Source organism: Taudactylus pleione, unplaced genomic scaffold, assembly GCF_031769625.1.
Source record: "Taudactylus pleione unplaced genomic scaffold, aTauple2 ptg000152l, whole genome shotgun sequence".
In the NCBI taxonomy this organism is placed as follows: Eukaryota; Metazoa; Chordata; class Amphibia; order Anura; family Myobatrachidae; genus Taudactylus; species Taudactylus pleione.
The window spans coordinates 39,802-60,410 of NW_028284554.1; the positions used below are offsets into that span (position 1 = coordinate 39,802).

The 20,609-nt window shown below is 50.4% G+C and overlaps 1 protein-coding gene across 2 annotated transcripts in view; it reads right to left on the bottom strand.

Annotated features, from left to right (window-relative positions):
* The window catches only part of MBD3 (methyl-CpG binding domain protein 3), a 78,438-nt gene that overhangs the window by 36,087 nt on the left and 21,742 nt on the right, over window positions 1-20,609 (bottom strand). For both annotated transcript variants that reach the window (XM_088474280.1, XM_088474281.1), the window contains exon 3: window positions 14,919-15,056. In XM_088474280.1, the coding sequence (XP_088330406.1) occupies window positions 14,919-15,056 (138 nt within the window). The remainder of the gene's footprint in view (window positions 1-14,918; window positions 15,057-20,609) is intronic.

Below are 20,609 nucleotides of genomic sequence, written 5' to 3' on the forward strand. Positions count from 1 at the left end.
ACGGAAAAAGCAGACACATGAACCTTCAGAGAGGCCAGGCGTAAGCCGAGGTCCAAACCCGACTGAAGAAACTCCAAGATTCTGGAAACCCGGAACACCTCCGGATCATAGTTTCTGGATTCACACCACTGAAAATAAGTGCGCCACACCCTGTGGTAAATCCGCGCGGAAGCAGGCTTGCGTGCCCTAAGCATGGTACCAATGACCGAACTGGAGAAACCCCTAGACCTCAAGACTGCTGTCTCAAGAGCCACGCCATCAAAGACAGCCGACAGATCAGGGTAAAGGCAGGGCCCCTGAGACAACAGGTCCCGACGCTGAGGGAGAAGGTACGGAGCGTCGATGGAGAGGCACCTCAGATCGGAGTACCAAGGATGTCTGGGCCACGCCGGAGCTACCAGCACGAGCGTGCCGCCGTCCTGCTTGAATTTCCGCAGAACCCGAGGAAGTAGGGATATTGGAGGAAACAGATACGCCAGGTGAAACGTCCATTTCACCGACAGCGCGTCTACCAGACTGTTGTCTGCATCTCTTGTCCTTGACCCGTAAACGGTCAACTTGTGATTGTGACGGGAGGCCATCAAATCCAGCTCCGGCAGCCCCCACCTGTCCACGAGTAGCTGAAACACCTCTGGGTGAAGCGATCATTCCCCGGGATGCACGTCGTGACGGCTGAGTAAGTCCGCCTCCCAATTGAGGACTCCGGGAATGAAGACTGCCGAGATCGCTGGAATGTGACACTCCGCCCAAGCAAGAATGCGAGACACCTCCGACACTGCTGCCAGACTGCGAGTTCCCCCTTGGTGGTTGATGTACGCCACCGTGGTGGCATTGTCGGACTGCACCTGAACCACCCTTCCGTGAAGAGCGGGGCCGGACGACAGCAGGGCCCTGTATACTGCCCGCAGTTCCAGGATGTTGATGGGGAGAAGTGCTTCTTCCGCGGACCAACGACCCTGAAGCGATAATGAGCCGGTCACTGCCCCCCAACCCCGGAGACTGGCATCTGTCGTGAGCAGGACCCAGTCCAGGATCCAAAAGTGGCGCCCCTCGACCAGATGCCCTGTCTGAAGCCACCAAGCCAAAGACTGCCGAACCTCCGGGGACAACACCAGCATCTGAGAGCGGATCCGGTGAGGTAACCCGTTCCATTCCGATAGAATCAGCCCCTGCAGGGGCCGGGAACGGAACTGGGCAAATTCCACCATGTCGAATGTCGACACCATGGACCCCAGAACTCTCATAGCCGAATGGACCGACAGGCGGCAACTGCTCAGGCAACTGTGTATCCGCAGCTGCAGGGAGGAGACCTTCTCCGGAGTCAGGAAAATCCGATGCAGACGAGAATCCAGCAGGGCTCCCAAATGAACCATCCGCTGTGATGGAATCAGGGAGGACTTTTTCCAATTTATCAGCCACCCGTGCGCTTGCAGGCAAGCGATCGTCAGGTGGAGATGTTGAAGCAGTACCTCCGGGGAGCTCGCCAGCAACAGGAGATCGTCCAGATACGGCAGCAGCCGTACATTCTGGTTCCGAAGATGTGCGGCCATGACTGCCATAATCTTCGTGAACACCCTCGGTGCCGTGGAGAGGCCAAAGGGTAGCGCCCGGAACTGAAAATGATTTTGAAGGATAGCGAACCTCATACCACTGGTGCGAAGGTGCTATCGGAACATGGAGGTAGGCGTCCTGGATATCCAGGGACACCATGTAATCCCCCGGTTCCATCGCCAGAATGATGGAACGTAACGTTTCCATCCTGAACTTGGGAACTCTGAGGAATTTGTTCAGAGACTTCAAGTTGAGGATAGGGCGATGAGAACCATTGGGTTTCTGCACCAGAAACAGAGAAGAATAGTACCCCGTCCCTCGTTGTAATTGAGGAACGGGAACAATGACCCCTGCGCTTTCAGCAAGGACTCTATAGCTTCCTGAATCTGTAAAGTCTTAGTCTTGTCCTGAGAAGGACTCGTGCAGAAAAACTGGTGGGGCGGTCTGTGCCGAAGAGACAGGGCGTACCCCTGGGAGACCACTTCTCGAACCCAGGCATCCGTGGTGGTATTGTGCCAGCACTGGGCAAATAGAAGTCGGCCTCCCACTCTGGGGTCCCCCAGAGGGAGGCCCGTCCCATCAGGCAGAAGGTTTATCCTCCTGCTTGGAAGAAGGGCGCCTGGCACTCCAGGCCTGCTTCTTGGGCTTAGAAGCGGCCTTGGTCGCCGATTGCCTCGGGAAGGACTGACCTTTGGCCTTGCCCTGAACCCAAAAGGCAGAGCTCCGTACTTTGGTAGGTGCAGAAGCCGAAGGGAGGAAGGCGGATTTAGACTTAGCCAGAGTATCCACAATTTTGTCCAAGTCTGGACCAAAAAGCAACTCCCCATTAAAAAGGTAAGGCCTCCAGTCCCTTTTTGGAGTCTGCGTCAGCTCTCCAAGACCTCAGCCACAAGGACGGACGCGCCGACACAGCTGCAGCCGACACCCGAGAGGTCAGCAGGCTTGCATCTAACGATGCTTCCCTAATGTAGGAAGCCGCATCCCTCATTTGTCCTATCAACGCTCTCTAGATCTCCGGAGCATCTTCCGGAAAGGTATATTCCAAAGCGTTGGCCAAGCTCTCGATAGCCTTAGCCACCCAAGAGATGGCCATGGACGGACGGGCAACCGCCCCCGAGAGAGAGTAGATAGACTTTAAACAAGTCTCCACTTTCCTGTCCGTGGGATCTTTCAGGGACGAGATCGACGGCAAAGGCAGCGTAGCGCTTTTAATTAAGCGGGTAACGTGGGAATCCACGGCAGGCGGAGTTTCCCACTTCCTGCAATGAGCCTCAGGAAAAGGATAGTTTGAAGCCAACCGTTTCTGCAGTTGGAACCTCTTGCTGGGCAACGGCCAGGCCCCTGCCATATGATCCGTTAACTGGTCAGACAGTGGAAAAACAGTCGAAGCTACCTTGGCCTTCTTAAAATTAGGGTACTTCGACCTGGGAGCCGGCGCATCCTCCTCTATATGAAGGATGGCCCGCACTGCCCTAACCAATGCCGGTACATTAATGGAGGACTTAGCCTCCACCTCCTGAGCCCCAGCATCCGAGTCAGAGTCTTCATGGATCTCCCCGTCATCCGAAGACACATCCGTGTCCGTAAACTGTGCCGCCAATGAAGCCGAAACGGTTCGCTTGGACGTCCTTGGTGGCAAATCACTGTGCAACATAGTATGAAAGGCCGATGACGAAGCCGCCAGGCTTTGAACAGAGCTGGAGAGGACATCCACCCAGGGCGGGGGGTACCGTTTGAGGATACCCCTGAAACGGTACCATCGACTGCTGTGGTACCATGGGAGATTGCACGTACACAGGCAAACCCGCATAAGGACCCACAGTCTGAGACCCGGGAGGAGACTGCACCAGACGCGTCACGCCCGGGGAACGGGGGATGGTAGGCTGGGGCAACGCCCTAGAAGGGCCCGCAGTCAGGACCACCAGCCGGTCCGCGATCGACGCCAGCACTTGTGTAAACATCGCCCACGGAGGATGCGCCACTGGGGGTTTAGAGGGACCAGATACCAGCTGGCACCGTCCGCACAGACCGTCCTGAGACAAATCCGCCCCGTCAACCCCTGCCGAACAGCGTCGGCAGGAAAACAACACAGGAGCCACGGAGCGCTCCTTCTCCTCATCAGACATGACACAAAACTTTTGCAATAAAAAATGTACCACCGAAAAGAGGTAAAGGCGTATAACACCTGCGCACCAAGTATGCAACACAAACAGCCCACAATCTGGTACTGAGTAGCACACCGCAGTATGTGACTGACCTCACAAATACGTAGATCTATATAAGTGAGGTATACAGAAAGAACACCCCTCCCCCACGCACCTGCGGGCCGTAGGAGAAGGAAAGGGATAGGTAAAAAGCTGACAGTAAGTAGAAAAAGCACAGACGGCAGCACTAGCAATAGTCACATACCATGCAGGAAGTTATACTCACTGCACCTTCAGCTACAATCAACCTCCCAGATTCAGTGTCTGGGAGGGCTATAGCACTGCGAACACTGTCCTTTGCAGGGGGAGAGGTACGCAGGGGGACTGGTCCACTGTATCCGCCTGGGAGCTCTGCGATGCTGCCTGGAAGATGGCCGCCGGAGAGCACTGAGGAGGAGTGGCCAGGAGATAACAGCCCAGCGACGCCAGCACACATGAGAGAAGGCGTGCTGGGCTGAGGAGAGGAGCCACTAAAGCAGGGAAGGCTGCCTCCCCTGCTAGTACTAAACCCCCGGGGAAGCCGGTTCCCCGCCGGTACTTACACCCCGGGGGCCAGCGGTCACGCGGGGTGCTCATGAAGAGGGGGAGCCTGCCGCCGCTACTAGCGCCGGTCTGTCCCCAGAGACCGGCGGCTGAAAGACTGCATTTTCCCCCCCGCGTGCAGCGTGAAGCGCTACACGCGGCTTACCTGACCCCGTAGAATCCGGCAGCAGTCAGAGGGAGCTCCCGGAGCCACGCTAGTACTGACTCCGGGGTCCCGCTGCGATCCCCAGATCAGTACTGGCGTCGCAGCGGGGCTGTTGGAGCGGCAGCATGGACGTCCAGATGGACAGTCTTAAGCTGCCGCTCTGAAGATAGTAAAAAATAAAAAAATCTTCTTTGTAAAAAAATTAAATTAAAGCTTAGGGGCTGCTTATGCAGCCCCACTGCCCAGGGTGACCCGACTCCGGCCGGGCACCAACTAAAACTGAGGTGCTTGTGGTCGGGGTATAGAGGAGGACGGACCCAAGTGCATCCTGGGAGCAGCAAAGCTTTAACTGCGTGGTGCCCGTGGATCCAGATATACCCAAAGGTCAACCCTGTGGACCCCCTATGGACCCTGAAGTAGAAAGTATAGTTTTATTAATACATACACACACACACACACACACACACACACACCCCTAGTATCCCTGAAACCAATCTGTCCTCTTCTCTAGTAGGTAATCCAAAGGTGTACCTGTAATAAAAATTCCATACTCACCTCCTATGCGTAGATCTGTCCTCTTCGTTCCAAAGTAGGAAAATCCTGGGTCTTGGCAAAAAAAAAAAAAAAAAACGAATTACCCGATCCCACGGACATTAGTGTCCTCTACCCGAATGACAGCTCCGCTGTGGGATTTGTCCAGAAATCCCGATGGGGCGCTCTCATTGGCTGAGAGGCGCGTTCCTTCCGCCTCTCAGCCAATGAGCGGTTTTCACCATTTTATTCAATGGTGAGAACAGAGCGTGCCTTTTTAAAAAAATTGCGTCATTTTTTAAATTCAAAGATGGCCACCGCGAGCCAATCACGGCTTGCGACGTCATCTCCCCGTCCCCTCGGCTGGCTTAAATACTGCCAGTGCGAAGTCCGTGCACTCAATTGGCGGCGGGAAAGCAGCAGAGAAGAGCTGCTGAAAACAGAAGAGAAGACGCCACGGAAGCCCTGGATGGGTGACGACTAGTAAAAAAAAGAGCTTAAAGGCAGTCGCCCTCCAGGTGAAGACACCATGAAAGTCCTAGGGGAGCGGCAGCCATGAAAAAGAGCTTAAGGGTGCCGCCCCCCAGGTGAAGGTCCCGCTCCATAAAATATTTAAAAAAACAGTGTGTTATTTTCATTTTTCTTTTGCAGGGGTACTATAGGTACCAGCAGGCCTTTAGTGCCCCACCTGCTGGTACTTGTGGTTCTCCAAGTGCCAGTATGTGGGGGATGCCTGCTGGGACCTGTAGTACAACTGCAAAAGACAATATTTTTATATTCATATGCACTACACATTACATAATCAACCTAGTACCCACCGTCTAGGGGTGCTGGGGATAGCCCCAGGAAGGAAGGAAGGAAGGAAGGAAGGAAGGAAGGAAGGAAGGAAGGAAGGAAGGAAGGAAGGAAGGAAGGAAGGAAGGAAGGAAGGAAGGAAGGAAGGAAGGAAGGAAGGAAGGAAGGAAGGAAGGAAGGAAGGAAGAAAGAAAGAAAGAAAGAAAGAAAGAAAGAAAGAAAGAAAGAAAGAAAGAAAGAAAGAAAGAAAGAAAGAAAGAAAGAAAGAAAGAAAGAAAGAAAGAAAGAAAGAAAGAAAGAAAGAAAGAAAGAAAGAAAGAGAGAATTTATTCTTTTCTACTTCAGGGTCCATAGGGGGTCCACAGGGTTGACCTTGGGGTATAGGTTGGGAACCAAAACCGGGCACCACGCAGTTAAAGCTTTTAGCTCCCAGGATGCACTGGGGCCACTCTCCCTATAACCCCACCCCCAAGCCACCGGCCGGAGTCGGGTCACCGTTAGCGCAGGGGGAGCTGATTAGCAGCCCCTAAGCTTATTTTTTTTTTTTTTAGGGACAAAGTTTTTTCATGGACTTTGGACTCTTCAGAGCGGCAGCGTCGGACTGTCCATAGGACGTCTAAGCTGCCGCTCCGTCACCCCGCTGGCGCTGAGACGCCAGTACAGATCTGGGGATCTCAGCGGGACCCCAGAGTCTGTACTAGCCGGACTCTGCGGGCGCCCAGGACTGCTGCCGGATCCACGGGGAGCAGGTAAGGTCGCGGATCACCGCTTGCGGTGATCCGCGCATTTCAAATGCAGTCCTGTGCCTCCGGTCTCAGGGGACAGACCGGAGGCGCCGGCAGTGGCGGCGGGCCCCCCATACCCCGTGTGTCCACTAGACCACCAGGGACTTAACGATCGGTGCAGGGAGCCGGCGTCCCGGGGGTTAATAGCCGGCCAGGGGAGGCAGCCTTCCCTGTTACAGCGGCTCCTCCCCTCAGCTCAGCGCGCCTTTCAGAATCCATAGTCTGGCGTCGCTGAGCTGCTTCCTCCGCGGGCCACGCTTCCTCTGAGGTCTCCAGCAGCCATTTTATCTCTGTGGTGCAGCAGAAATCTCTCAGGATGGCAGTGAGTCCAGGCCCCCTGCGTACCTCACCATCAGGTCAGTGTACACAGCGCTGTAGCCTTCCCAGACACTGAATCTGGGTAAGTTGAATGCAGTGTAATAGTGCAGTATATTATATGACATGTTTATGTATATATGTATATATCTGCATTGTATATGACTTATGCTAGTGCTGACTGTACTTTATTCTCTCACCTGTCAGTGTATATCTATCCCTTTTCTTTATCTGCCCTAATACAGCTGTACTTAGGGTGGTTCTGAGACCTCACATTTATATACTTGTTAATATTTGTGTGGTTTGTCACATACTGTTGCGTGCTGCACGTTGCCATATTTTAGATGGAACTGTGTGTTGCATACGCTGAAAATGGGTCCCTGCAGCTAATTTTTGGCATCAGTCAGGACCAGTATAGTGCTGCTTAATATTTCCGCCAAGATTGGTCAGATATGTCTGACCAGGAGATAGAGCGTTATACTGCACCCATTTTTACTATCCTGCAAGTCATGTGCTGCAGGTGTTAGTGCAGAGGATTTGACTCATAAAGGGTTCTGTATGTGGCGTCATCTGGTGCCGGCCTCTTTCACGACCCCCTTGGGCGGTTTGTTTTCTCGGGATCCTCTCAATTGCGGATCGCCGGGCGGGCCCCATTGTTGTACCTCACTTGGGGTACTTCACCATACTGCCCTTTTCATCTCAGGGTATCTCGCAGCTTCTTGCACTCTTCCCCTGTGACACAGACTACCGCTCCCTGCAGGGGTTTTTCGCAGTATATGAATTCCCCCTGGTGCCACAATAGTCTGTCATTCCCCTTGCAGGGATTACCACAACAGCCACCCTGGGTGGATGTCGTTTTCTACGAAACGCTAATTGGCGTGGTTGACGCCCTGTGGTTACTTCCCAGTTGGCTCTGCCGTGAACTGGGTACTGTTCGGGGCTCTTTCCCTCTTACACGGGGGGAAGCCTATTTCAGGTATTATTATCCCTGCTTTAGGGCTGGTAGCAGGTCCATTCTGGTTAGAGTGAATGTTGACCTGCACCTGTATCATACACCCTCAGTATTGCGTGCCTTCGGGTTACCTGTTGCTGACTAGCGGGTGGATCGCATAGCGGGACTCTGGCTGTTGCCAGATAGGAGGTGTTACAACAGTGTTTGGCCTCCTGTCCCAAATTCCCTGAGGGTCATCACGAGCCCCTCCTGGGGGGGATGGGCGTGTTACTCGTCTGATTACAGACGTTACTACGCCTCCCATTCCTGCGTGGTCGGATTCTTCGGATCCGTAGGTGGTAACTCTGCCTGAAATCAGTATACTTGCTTTCAGGAGTTGTTACCCATCCTACCATGGCTATAGCATGGTTGGTTAATACTATTGCATATTGGGTTGATGCATTTGTAACGTTTTTTCCCCTCCAACACGTCGGGGGTTCAAATGTATTTGGTCGCTCACGTAATATATGCTGTTGTCATAGGTGGAAATGCCTATATTGGATACCAGTCTCCTAACTTTCAGAGTTCCGGCTGCGACTGTATCCTCCGTAATACCCTATGGCTGCGCTCTGGGAATGCAGAGGTGCAGATACCATCTTTAGGGTTGATATTGTTTGGTCCTGACCTTGACAAGATTGTAGTAACATTGGCAGTATTACTAACGACAAGTTTACCGCTTTCAGCTATGCCCACTACAAGGCCTCAGACTAAGTCTGTTAAGTCTTTTTTGTCCTCTGGGTCAGCCTAAAGGTCTGTTTCTTCGTAGACTGTCGGTATCTACAAGGGCCGACATATCCAGTACCGAGCAGGCCTGAACTGCCAGCCGATCCTGCTTCTGAACCTACGGATATCTCTTCAGTCTGACGGGACAGGCCTACAACTGGGAGATACCGATTTTCTCAGTTCGCCCGGTATTAGTGTCAAGTTGCCGCGGCTACGTGGGTAGGAGGGTACGCCCTCTTTACAAGGGCCTTACAGATCCAGAAAGCTATGCAGTTGTTGCGGTAAGCGGAGCTAATTAGGCCATCCCCACTATCTCAGTGAGGGACTGGTTGTTCTGTTTTCTTTCTGGTGCGGTGGCTGAATGGTCCTCTTTGGCCTATTCTCTGTCTCAATTCCCTGAACCAGTTCCTAAAGCTACCTGGGCTCAGGAGGAAATCCCTATGCTCCATCATACGATGTTTGGAACCTGGGGACTTTAGGGTATCACTGGATATACAGGACGCGTGCCTACGGGTACTTACAGAGACCTTTCCTCAGCAGGGGCTGAGGTTTGCTGTATCACAGCAACACTTACAATTTTTCGGGCTCTGCCTGTTGGGACTGTCCTCAGCCCCACAGGGGTTTACCAGCGTTTTGGATTTTCTGACATTTCTTCTGTTCAGTATATCCCAATGCTCCTGTACCTGGACGGCCTCCTGCTCTTAGCGGGATCACCGGGGTACTTTACGGCCAGGTCAGGATGACTGTGGCTTCTTCGGGGTGCAGACGTTTAATCAACGGGGAAAAAGTCCTCCCTGCATCCCTCTCTGGGTATTCTTCATCTAGGATCCCTGCTGGATTCTCAGAATCTGAGAATTCTTCTGGCGTAAGACGGAATCTCCTCTCTTCCATTAGGAGTACATGGTTATCTGCGCAGTCGACAGATGTCTTTACACTCTGGGATGCATGGTGGAATGGGCTCAGTTCCATTCCAGGCCTTTCCATAATTGGCTCCTCTCCAGATGGAATGAGTTTTTTCTGTCGGATAACTGTTCAAACGATGATGCTCTCTCCGGAGGCAAGTCGGTCCCTGTCCGGGTGGCTATGGCCATCTCGTCCAGGGTTTTCTTTGCTAGGGACAGTGTCTGGATCGAATCCTTTTCAGTGCAGTTGGACGTCTGTCGATTCCACCCTGTCAATTAACTTACTCTGGCATAACTCTTGTTTCCCGGTGAACCTGAAAAGGTTCAGTCCGACAGGGTCAGGACAGTGGCTTCCTTTTTAGCAACACTGTTCGTTGGGTGGCAATGACAGGTATGTCACATATTCGGACATAGTCCGAGGGTCTCCTCCCGACCATCTCGGCAGCGTTCATTTCAGGAGCTCTCCATTGGGAAGCGGGAGTCCTCAGCCGTCACGACGTGCATCCCGGGGACTAGTCTCTTCCCCAAGAGAGGTTTCATCTCCTGGTGAGCAGGGGGGCCCCCCTGAGGTGACCCTCATGGCCTTCTGACTTTATCACACTATGGTGTTACAGTTCAGCTCTGGGGATTCTGAAGCAAACTTCAGCGACTCTTTGTCGGTGAAGTGGTCCTTCCACTTTGTGTACCTGTGTTCTCCGGTCTCCCTTCTTCCTCGAGGTCTTTGGAAGTGTTTTCAATCGAGACGGAGATGCTTTCCTGCTGGTGGCTCCTGATTGCCCCAGATGTCAGGGGTACTTGGATCTTCGGAGTCTCTACATCGATACTCCATCCCTGATGCTTCACTGCCCGGACCTGTTGTCTCAGGGTCCTTGGTTTTGCCTTGGACCTGGGTCGTTTGTCTTTGACTGTGTCCTTACAGTGGTCTTACGGCTTCCCTGGCTTTGTCATCGTTGGAATGATTAGAGCACATGGATCAGCTTTTGCTGGGACCTACCACAAACTGTGGCAGCCATAAATCTTATGGTATTGTACCTGTCGATACAATCCTCCGGTGTCCAGGATTTCCAGATATTCTGGCATTCCTTCCGGCTGGCTTGGGTTTCACACTTGGCCTGGTCTTCCTGACAGTGCAGATCTCTACACTGTCAGTATGGTTAAGATATGGAATTGCTTCACTCTGGTATCCAGTTCATCCTTTGGAGTGTTTTCTTGATTATGCCTCCATTTGTCCTCCCTAGGGACTCCTTGGGAGTAAGTAGTGGTTCTTCGTTACCTCCGGGGACAGTCAATGGAACCGCTGGTTGTGATAGCCATTACATGGTCTATTGCTTAGGCTCTCTCTTTCTCTCAGGGTGTTTATATGAACCAGGAGAGTGTCTGAATTGGGAGCGTTCTCATGTGGCTCCCTCTTCTGGAGGGCATCATGTCAGGGTGGGAGTAGCTCTCGCCCTGTGTTTCTTCTTAGTGGTTTTCAGGTTCCATATTCTGGAACTTATGGTACGGCCATTCTGTCCCCAGTCCTCTCGGCTGGTGTGGCCTCATTGACTGTGGTCTGGCCTCTTTGGATTTATGTGATCCGTTCAGGTTCCTTACGGAAATCGGACTCCTTATTGGTGGTCTGAGATTTCTGGTTTTCACAGGAAAGGATGGCCGGCCTATAACCAAATGTTGGCTTGGATGGCCTCGTAGGTCTTCCTCAGGGGCCTACCCATGGGTAGGCCTTCCTGTTGTTGATGCTTGTTTTTTCTCGGGCCATGTGACCCTCGTGTGCGGCTCGCTGTGGCGCCTCGGCTGTTTTGCCTTACTAGGTGGCCACGTGGTCTTCTGTCCACACCTTTTTAAGGTTCTAGGCATTGGTTTCCTTTGCTTCTCAGGATGCTTCCTTTTTGGCGACGGATTCTCCTCTCAGCACAGGAGCGTCCCCACCCTTGGTTGAACTGCTTTGGGACATCCCCAAGGTCAACCCTGTGGACCCTGAAGTAGAAAACAAGAGATATGGTAAGAACTTACCTTTGTTATCTGTTTCTACGAAGTCCATAGGGTCCACAGGGCGCCCGCCCTGACGCACCTGGCTTCATATGGGCTGTGTGGCTGGTCACCGGTTTTCCGTCTCCCATTTCGGTGAGTATGGTTATTGAGTGTTCCAGTTTTCTCTCTTTTTCTCTCCTCCTCCGGCCTTTGGCTACTTACAAACTGAGGTGCCTCTGGCTTGGGGGTGGGGTTATAGGGAGAGTGGACCCAGTGCATCCTGGGAGCTAAAAGCTTTAACTGCGTGGTGCCCGGATTTGGTTCCCAACCTATACCCCAAGGTCAACCCTGTGGACCCTATGGACTTCGTAGAAACAGAGATAACAAAGGTAAGTTCTTACCATATCTCTTGTTATTAAATGGCCCCTGTTGTGACAAAACAGCTCTAAGTGGAGATATAGGATGAACAGATACAGGGCAGGAGAAAATTGTTCAGATTTGGCCATTTAGTTTGAATTATTTTAAATTAATGAACATTTAACCGTATAACCATGTAAGTTGACAAAACTGTTGAACATTAACGACACTCATTAAGAGTGGCTCATTTTGGAAAGAAAATGTGTTGAACAGTGAATTGTTACTGGCACAAAGTGATTAATTTTCAGGGTCAAGACTCATGTCTGCTCACTGTTTACTGTGCTGGATTCTAAAGTGGCTGCTCAGGTAAGTCCTGTTCACCTCTGAGGATTAATGTCAGGTCCTTGAGTTATGTAGCAATTTATACAGTCCTTGAATTTATTCCGTTAGAAATGTGTTTGTCAGTGAGGCATGATGTGCTGCTTTTCTGTGATCAGTATCCAAGAGATGTTATTGTTTACACTTGTGGAGTGGTACAGCTGTGGCTTTGTGATGCGGAAATTATGCTTTGGCATTTGATCTAGTGTCCATTCATATTGCCACCCGAATTGAAAAAAAAAGATACATATATATTTATGTATTCTAGTGGCAATACCAAAATACCAAGCTAGGTGGCAATAGCGAGCCATAGATTCCGTGTGGGACTGGAGGGATCAGCCCAGACAAGATAGAAATAGTGTCAACAAACCTAGAGGCTGCCTTGTGGACAGAGCTCAGGTGAGCCTAATGAGGCAGACCAGTCAGGCTGCCAAAGAGACAATCCAAGTGGGACTGTGGCAGCTACAGGGCCCAGTGTGCCAGGAGGCCTGTGTCCAGACCTCCAAGAGGCAGGGAGGACCACAAATCTGTAAGACTGTGTGAAGTTGGCCTGCAGCTTGGCTGCCACAATGTCCATACCTGCATGCGGTACAGGGAGGACCACAAGAGAGACTCTGAAGGCCAGGAGGCCGTGTTTATAGTGGAGTGGACACTCAGGATTTGGACATATTTTACACGACCTGTCGTTCCGATCCGTCAGAATCAGGCAAATAGTGTAAAATATTGTCTAGGATGTACGCACCTTGGTCTCAATATGTCCCAACAAATGAAAGAAAGTTGGAAAGTATAATAAACACTAGAAAGGTTATTCAAGGTAAAAATCTAATACATCCAAATATCTTATAGCTGATATATAGAGGTTCAATTTCATTCTAGTGGCTAACAGCTATGTATACAATTTGAAACATAGGTGGTGGTTGTCTATATCCCTGTTGGTCAGTGACCAAGTAATCTTGCTAATCAGGGACAGATCTAAGATTTTCGCCAATAAATTTGCATCTGAGCAATTATGTGATCTGATGCATCTAAAAAAATTATATATACATATATATATACACATATACATATACACACATACATACATATACACACATATACATATATACACACATATACATATATACACACACAGAGTGATAATCGATGCACTCAATACACCAAAAAAAAAAAAAACACATTAAAAGGGTTTCTATTAAAAAGTTTTATATCTTCCTTTCATCTACATCATCATTTGTTTGGAATATCAATTAGTCAATGAGTGCCTCCCACAAAAGTTTGTATTTTTTTCCCTCTATGCAATGTGTATTTATGTGTATAACACAAATCCCTTGGGTGCACCATCAATAGAGTCATCTAATTCTTATTTATTGATAGACCATCACGTTGGTTTTTGAGCTATTTTTCTTTTCCTTGTGACGTCTTGCAAATGCCCAGTTCCGCATTAGTTGTAATCTGACATTCCGTGTCAGGACCATAGGCTTTTGGCCAGTACTACCTGTGGTAACAGACAAGTGACAATGGCTTAAATCACATCCAGTGTAGGAGGTACCAGACATATCCAGCAGGTCAGTGCAGTGTTCTTTAGTTTCCATGGAATATGAAAGACGACCCACCAGAATGCCTATTAGCACTACAACACAGGGCACAGCACCTCACCTGGACTTGTGACATCGCTTATTGGACCCTGCAGGAATAGCAATATGCGGTGTGTTCCGATGAGTCAGGGTTCCAGTTGTTTTGGGCTGATGGTATGGTTCGGGTGAGGTGTGGCGCAGACCCCACAAGACCATGGACCCAAGTTGAGAAGGCACCGTGCAGGCTGGTGGTGGTTCCATAACGGTGTGAGGTATGGGCTGGGTTTGCCGGTCTGCCTGAACAGGTCATTGACTAGTAATCACTACGTTGCATTGCTTGACAACCCTTTGCAGCCCTTCTTGGACTTTATGTACCCCCCACAACCAGTAGGATAATGCACTGTCGGTACCAAGTTGTCCAGAACTAGTTCGAGTAGCATTCTGGAGAGTTCTAATTAATAGTATGGCCACCTCATTCAACCGACAAGAACTCAATCGAGCATTTATGGGATGTGGTGGAGAGGTCCATTCACACCCAAGATCCTGCACCTACAGATATCAGGGAGTTGTGGGAAGCTATCAAGACAGTATGGGTCAACATCTCACCAGAGGTCTTCTGTCGACTCGTAGAATTGATACCACATCGAGATGATGCACTTCGCCGAGCTAGAGGAGGTCCTACACGATACTAGGCATCTATCCCATGACCTTTGCCACTTCAATGTGACAGAAGTGCTTGCAGTATACCATTTTGGAGTTTACTTGGATCCCAGTTACAGGAACGCTCTGAGTTGGGTATCAGAAGCCTCCACCTTTAAACATGTACAGGCCTCTGTCAGACATCTCGCCCTGACTTTTACAATTTGTTTTAGACATAAATGGTGTATTATGCATTACAACATGTCTCATGTGCTTTTCTCTCAAAATGTTATGAAAAATATTCCTTATGATATCCCATTGAAATTTTGTGGAGAATAATGGACACTCAAATAAACTTCCAAGGGAAGTACATTTTCATTTCATCCTCTCTGTCCTGATTAGTCTGTCTCACAGCACATTATTGCAATAGCACACCTATTTCATCAATATTTTTCACTGTGCTATATGTGTGTGTATAGTGCAGATACTGTATAGTAGCAACCCTGCCTTGTTTTACCTGACGGGGCTGGTCAACCGCTTTTTGAGGGTCACTTTTCACTTTGTTAGTGGGATGGTTTGTCACTTTGGTGACTGGTTGCTTGAAGATTGAAGCAGTTTGCCTGACCGGGAGTGCAGTGTTCAGATCAGGCTTGCCCTGCAAATATAATCACAATGAGTTATTATTCAGTCTTACGGTAATAAGATGGCACATTCATGTCTTCAAATGTAACTCTATAGTCAATGTAAAGAGAAGTGTAACTGAGTCTCCACATGGAGAAATGACTAAAGGTGCCCACACACTGGATGATTTTAGGTATTTATTTTTAACAAATTTTTCTAAAACACAAACACAATGTTATTGTATCGGTCATCGATATATCGGACTGATTATCGTAACATTGAGCCTTTGAATTCCCCAGCAGCTGCTCCTGAGAAGTAACCAGATAGATACTGGGGTCTGCTGGGTGTTAATTACATTTCCTGGGAGACTGCTCCTCTCTGTAGTTAACACAGCCTAGCACAGCCAGAAAGGAGAATCCGCCACCTGAAGGAAGCATCCTGAGTGGGAAGGTATCGAGAGTTATACCTCAAAAAGGTCTGAATAGCAGAACGCGTGGCCGGCTTACAAAGCTGTACAGCTGAGGCACCACGACAAGATGCTCACGAAGGGCCCACAGACCAAGCAGAATGAGCAGTAACAGAAGGCGGGACTGGAAGGCCCTCACAAATGTAAGCCTCAGAGAAAGTCAGTCGAAGCCATCTAGCCAAAGTTTGTTTATTGGCTGGCCATCCTCTCTTGTGGAAACCGTAAATAAACAAACGAGTCTGATGTCCGAAGGGAACTGGTACGATCCACGTAAATCTTGAGGACACATACCAGATCCAATGAGGCCTCCTCTGACGAGAAGTCTGGGGAATTAAAGGCCGGCACAATAATTTCTTCATAACGTGGAAACTAGAGACCACCTTAGGAAGGAACCCAGGGCAAGTTCAAAGCACTGCCCCGTCCCTGTGAAAAACTAGGGGGAACGACAAGAGCCTCCAAAATCAGAAACTCTTCTGGCAGAAGCAATGGCCAGAATAAAAACAGTATTGGCAGTAAGCCATTTGAGATCCACTGAGCCCAGTGGTTCAAAGGGAGGGCCCTAAAAGGACAACAGCCAAATCCCACGGCGCTACAGGAGGGACAAAAGTGAGGCTGGATACGAAGGACCCCCTGCAGAAAAGTGCAGATGTCAGGAAGAGGAGCAATCCTTCGCTAGAAAGACACTGAAAGGGCATATATATGGACCTTCAGGTGTAGCAAGGTAGAGACCAAGTCCAAACCCGCCTGCAGGAAAGCCAACACTCTGGATATCCTAACCACCTTGGACGACACCATTCAAAGTAGGCTGGCAGAGGCAGGTTTTCTTGCTCAGAGCATGGTATTAACCACAGAGCTGGAAAACCCCTTGGACCTTAGGAGCCACACCGTTAAAGACAGACGACCTAGATCCGGGTGGAGGCAAGGACCTTGAGAAAACAGGTCCAGACATGGCGCAAAACAGCAACAGTGTGTCGATGGAGAGACTCCAAAGATCTGAGTACCATGAACGTCAGGGCCAGGCTGGGGCCACCAGCAGGACCGTGCCTCCCTCTTGTTTGAACTTCCGAATTACTCAAAGAAGGAGGGCAGAGATTGGAGGAAACTGGTACACAAACTGGAAAGTCCACTTGACTGAGCGCGTGCATCAAGAGCACTGGCGTCTCTTGTCCTGGACCCATACTGAGGCAGCTTGTGCTTTAGTATAGAGGCCATGAGGTCCACATCTGGAAGGCCCCACCTGTCCACTAGGAACTGAAACTTTTGTGAAGAGACCATTCCCCTGGATGCACGTCGTGACGGCTGAGGAAGTCCGCTTCCCAATTCAGCACTCCTGGAACGAACACCGCCGATATGGCTGGTAGATGGCCTTCCACCCATGTCAGAATGCGTAACACCTGTCATTGCTGCCTGACTTAGAGTTCCTCCTTGATGGTTTAGGCAAGCCACAGTCGTGGCGTTGCCTGACTGCACTTTCCGTGAAGCAGCAGCCAGGCTTGTTCTAGGGCCCTGAGGACTGCGCGAAGTTCAAATATGTTGATTGGAACCGCAGATTCCTCTACAGTCCACCTTCCCTGAAAGGAGTGTGGACCGGTCACTGCGCCCCAACCCCGAAGACTGGCATACGTCGTTAGAAGGACCCAGGCCGAGGTCCAAAAGGGACATCCCCTGGTGAGGTGGATAGTCTGTAGTCACCAAGTCAGAGATAGGTGTACCTCCGGAGAAAGCACCATCATTTGAGTCTATATAGGATTAGGAAATCCATTCCACTTGGAGAGGATTGTTTGTTGCAGAGACCGGGACTGAAACTGAGCATACTCCATGTCAAATGTCAACACCATGGATCCCAGTAACTGCACAGCTGAGTGGACTGACACTCGGCGATTGTGAAGGCACCTGCATACAAGTGTCTGCAAAGTGGAGATCTTTTCTGCAGTCAGAAAAATCCTTTGCTATTGTGAATCCAACAGGGCTCCCAGATGGAGCATCCTTTGAGACAGAATCAGTGATTACTTCTTCCAATTTATTAACCACCCGTGTACCTGGAGCACAAATATTGTTAGCCGCAGGTGGTGGTGAAGCACCTCTGAGGACCCTGCTAGTAGCAAGAGGTCATCTAAGCAAGGTAACAGGCGGATGCCCTGTAGCCGCAGATGGGCTGCCATTACCGCCATGACCTTTGTAAAAGCCCGAGGTGAAGTGGCAGGCCAAACAGCAGAGCCTAAAACTGGAAATGTTGTTGTGACACAACAAACCTGAGAAAACATTGGTGAGCTGAAACAATCAGAATATGCAGGTATGCATCCTGAATATCCAGGGTTCCCCGAGGAATTTGTTCAGGGACCAGAGATTGAGAATAGGACGGTAAGCACAGTTTTGTTTCTGGACTAGAAAACATGAGATATGGCAAGAACTTACCTTTGTTATCTCTCTTTCTTTGAAGTCCATAGGGTCCACAGGGTTGACCTTGGGGTTGTAGCTGGATCTGGATCCACAGGCACCACACAGTTAAAGCTTTAGCTCCCAGGATGCACTGGGTCCATCCTCTTCTATACCTCGCCCCCGAGCCATAGACACCTCAGTTGGTAAGTAGCCAAGGCCGGAGGAGGAAAAACAGAGGGAAGACTGGAACACACAAGAACCACTCACAGAAAGGGAGACGGAAAACCGGTGACCAGCTACACAGCCCATATGAAGCTAGGTGCGTCAGGGCGGGCGCCCTGTGGACCCTATGGACTTCTAAGAAAAATAAAAGGTAAGTTCTTACATCTCATTTTCTTCTTCAGGGTCTTAAGGGCGGGTATTGCGCTGTGCTGAAAGGAGAATCCAGCGCCCAAAGGAAGCGTTCCGAGAGGCAAAGGTGTCAAAAGCATAGAACCTCAGAAAGGTCTGGATGGAAGACCACCTTACACAGCTGAACAGCCGAGGCGCCACAGCTAGCAGCCCACGAGGGACCCACAGACCGAGTAATAAGCCTTAACAGAGGCTGGAACGGGCAAGCCCTCCCGTGTAAGCCTCAAATAGCCAAACGAAGCCATTTAGCCAAAGTTTGTTTGTTGACAGGTCAACCCCTCCTGTGATAACCAAAGAGGATGAGCAAGGAACCAGACTTCCGAATGGAACTAGTCCGGTCCACATAAACATCCAAAGGAGGCCTCACCAGCCGAAAGGTCAGGTGACTGAAAGGCCGGCACAATTTCCTGATTAATGTGGAATTTAGAAACCACCTCAGGAAGAAAACCCAGATGAGTGCGAAGCACCGCCCTGTCCTGAGAAAATATCAAAAAAGGAGGACTACAGGAAAGCACCCCCAATGCTGACACCCTCCTGACTAAAGCAATTGCCAGGAGAAAAAAACAAACAAACAAACAGTCTTAAGAGACAACCACTTGAGTTCCACTAACTCTAGTGGTTCGAATGGAGGACCCTGTAGGGCCCGAAGCACCACAGCCAAATCCCATGGAGCCACCGGGGGAAGAAAGGGAGGCTGAATATTAAGAACACCCTGGAAAAAGGTGCGAATATCTGGTGGGGGGGGAGGGAGAAATCCTTTGCTGGAACCGCGCAGATGGTGCAGACACATGAACTTTCAAAAGAAGCTAGGCCAAGGTCCAAACCGGGCTGAAGGAACGCCAAAATCATGAAGACACGAAACACTTGATTGTAGTTTCTCGTCTCACACCACTGAAAGTAGGTATGCCACACCCTGTGGTAAATCCTGGCAGAGGCAGGCTTGACTGCCTGCAGCATCATGCTGATTACAGAGCTAGAGAAACCCCGGGACCTTAAGATGGATTTCCCAAAAAGCCCCGCTGTCAAAGACAGACGACCCAGGTCCGGGTAAAGGCAAGGACCCTGAGACAACAGGTCCAGACGTTGAGGCAGAAGGAACGGAGCCACAATGGAGAGACTCTGCAGATCTGAGTACCAAGGACATCTCGGCCAAGCTGGAGCCTCCAGCAGAAGCGTGCCACCGCCCTGTTTGAATTTCCGAAGTACCCGAGGAAGTAGGGATATCGGAGGGAATAGATACGCCAACTGGAAGGTCCATTTCACTGACAGCGTGTCCAGCAGGCTTGCGTCGGCATCTTTTGCCCTGGACCCGTACACTGGCAACTTCTGATTGTGATGGGAGGCCATGAGGTCTACCTCCGGCAGTCCCCACTTTTCCACAAGTAGTTTTAACACCTCTGGGTGAAGCGGCCATTCCCCGGGATGCACGTCGTGACGGCTGAGGAAGTCCGCCTCCCAATTGAGGGCTCCTGGAATGAAGACTGGCAAGATGGCTGGAAGATGACACTCCGCCCAAGACAGGATGCATGACACCTCTTTCATTGCTGCTTGATTGCGAGTGCCCCCTTGATTGTTGATGTACACCACCGTGGACTGTACCTGCACAGCTTTTCCTTGAAGAGCGTGACCTGATAACAACGGGAAGGCCCTGTACACGGCCCGAAGTTTCAGTATGTTGATCGGGAGAATTGCTTCTTCCGCTGTCCAACGGCCCTGAAGAAGTGAAAGTGGACCTGTCACTGCACCCCAACCCCAGTCCCGCATCCAAAAGGGGCGAACCCCGCTGAGATGAGATGTCTGAAGCCATCAAAACAGAGACAGACACACCTCTGGAGATAACACCAGCATCTGAGTCCTGATCCGGTGTGGTAACCCGTTCCATTTGGATAGAATCAGCCCCTGCAGGGTCCTGGAATGGAACAAGGAATACTCCACCATGTGGAACGCCGACACCATGGACCCTAGAACCCTGAACTGCTGAGTGAACAGACTTGGCAACTCTTCAGGCAACTGCGCACCAGCAGTTGTAATGAGGAAATCTTACCTGGAGTCAGAAAGATCCTTTGCTGATGAGAATCCAGTAGGGCTCCCAAATAAACCATCCATTGTGATGGAATCAGGGAGGACTTTTCGAATTTATCAGCCACCTGTGCGCTTGCAGACAAGAGATCGTCAGGTGTAGATGTAGTAGAAGTACCTCCGGAGAGCTTGCCAGCAATAGGTCGTCCAGATAGGGCAGAAGCCATATACCTTGGCTCCGTAGATGGGCAGTCATGAGTCATAATTTGTGAATACCCTTGGAGCCGTGGAGAGGCCAAGGGGAAGTGCCTG